The sequence below is a fragment of the Drosophila obscura genome, unplaced genomic scaffold (genome assembly GCF_018151105.1).
Source record: "Drosophila obscura isolate BZ-5 IFL unplaced genomic scaffold, ASM1815110v1 contig_31, whole genome shotgun sequence".
NCBI classification, from domain to species: domain Eukaryota; kingdom Metazoa; phylum Arthropoda; class Insecta; order Diptera; family Drosophilidae; genus Drosophila; species Drosophila obscura.
The window spans coordinates 649,445-651,266 of NW_024542819.1; the positions used below are offsets into that span (position 1 = coordinate 649,445).

At 33.7% G+C, this 1,822-nt stretch overlaps 1 protein-coding gene across 1 annotated transcript; it reads right to left on the reverse strand.

Moving 5' to 3' along the window:
- Positions 1–228: 228 nt before the first annotated feature.
- LOC111081501 (probable transcriptional regulatory protein CCA_00169) lies at positions 229–1,439 on the reverse strand. The gene is made up of 4 exons (XM_022377580.2): positions 948–1,439; positions 708–882; positions 428–523; positions 229–377 (listed from the first exon to the last, which is right to left on the reverse strand). Exons 1-4 carry the CDS (start codon positions 1,391–1,393, stop codon positions 273–275), a joined length of 822 nt encoding a protein of 273 aa, XP_022233272.2. The 5' UTR covers positions 1,394–1,439; the 3' UTR covers positions 229–272.
- Positions 1,440–1,822: the final 383 nt, after the last annotated feature.

Below are 1,822 nucleotides of genomic sequence, written 5' to 3' on the forward strand. Positions count from 1 at the left end.
CAAAAGCCGGATTTTTTTTCGCACCCTTTTTCAATTTTGTTGTTATTGTTTGATGCGTCAAAAACAGCTGTTTGCTATTAATACCTCATCGATATCCCGAATAATTGAATAATTTTTTTAAATACTAGACAAAATACAACACTTCCTAATGATGCGCCGCATAATTAAAGATGCGGTCGCATCATTGTCTTCTTCTATCCACAGGGCTCTTATGGTCATCATCGTATGTTCCATTTAACGGAAAAATCCCAGTGTAAAAAGGCTATAACGTGCTATTCTACATTGTCATAAATATCTTCTAAACCTGGAATATTCCTTAACTTTTCTTTAAATATATCATAGGCTCCTCTTTCCTTTATTGATAGTGTTACCAGATTCTGAAAAAAAATTGTTAGCAAATTACTCTTTTTAAATGTACACATCTTACGTTTGAAACATATAGGTGTTCGCAATTCTCAATAGAGTATCCAATGTTGACTAATTTCTTACTTAAACTATTTACATTTAGTGGATTGCAAAAAAACTGAAAGTAAATAAATAAAATAATATATATAAGCAGGCAGGTTCCGGTTTTCACTTTCGCAAAAAATTTCCGATTTGCTTTTGAAAACGGAAAGTTAGGTGTTTTCCGAAGTCAGGCAGCCGGAGCCTGCCTTACTGTAAAAAATGAATTCTATAAGAATACAAATGTTCTATACTTAACACACATTTATGGAGCCTGTGGTTATGTCCACTATGTGAATATCTTCAGCTCCGAGCTCAATTGCATCTTCAACTGCTCTGTCTTCTAAGCTCTGTCCATCCAAGAGCTTTGATGTATCATATTGGCTTTGTATCAAGCCACAATTCTGAAACATGTGCCCGACATCTACGTATTCTCCTCTTAAAATAAAAAAACCCGGCTACTTACGTATGAAATCATTTTTATTTTTAAATTAAACAATTACCCGCATTTTTTTACCGTTGACGTTGCATCCATCTTAACTGCTGGAAAATTGTCGGTGAAAATATGGCATATGATATATATGTTCCTTTTATATCGGATATCCAACCGGTGCTTTTTTATATTTTGTGTTACATGTTTAAACTGGTTTAAAGTTTTCTGTATAGTACGCATAGGCATGTTTTGCCTTAAGGCTTTATCTATTTCTGATTGTAAAATTGGATTTAATGCTGGATCTGCCGAATTTCCGTCAAGAATGGCCAGTCGAATTTGCCTCGCAGTCTTCGCGAAGAGCGCCGATTTAAATTCGTCTTTCTTTGCTTTTATATGCCTTATATTGGCCCATTTAGAATGGCCTGCCATGTAACGCAAATTATTAACATTGAAATTGCTTCTACAACCAAATGACATCGGAAATTTACATATTTGAAACATATTTTTTTTTACCATAAGTAGTATTATTGTTATGTAATCATTACACTAATAGTATGACCGAGTCTTTTGTACAGCAAGATACCAAATTTTGTATAAATCCAGTTAAGTATTGTACAGGGGTGCCACAGAAATCACTAGTGAAATGGGGAAACCGAGCAGAGGATTTCCGCTTCAAAATTTCCGACGTGCCACAAAATTCCGAGCGATTTCATTTTTCTTAGCATTGTCACAAACCAAATTCGAAAGGTTGCCTCCCTTCAAGATTCAATTCGAATAAGGTTCATTTTGCAGTTTTATTTATTTTATCATACCAAAACAATTTGTTTTTATTTTTTTATTTTATGATATAAAATAATTGATTTTTCAAAGCTGTGCTTTTCTAATTTTAAAGCAAAAGAACATCCCATATCGTATCCGTATCCCATATTTGTGCTTGGGTTCTCA

Bases quoted from the DNA above. Each gene is read 5' to 3' on its own strand.
- LOC111081501 (XM_022377580.2), bottom strand. From the start codon at position 1,393: ATGGTAAAAAAAAATATGTTTCAAATATGTAAATTTCCGATGTCATTT. The intron at 883-947 runs GTAATTGTTTAA...TTTTATTTTAAG, and splicing joins TCAACGGTAAAAAAATGCGG to AGGAGAATACGTAGATGTCG. The intron at 378-427 runs GTAAGATGTGTA...ATTTTTTTTCAG, and splicing joins AACACCTATATGTTTCAAAC to AATCTGGTAACACTATCAAT.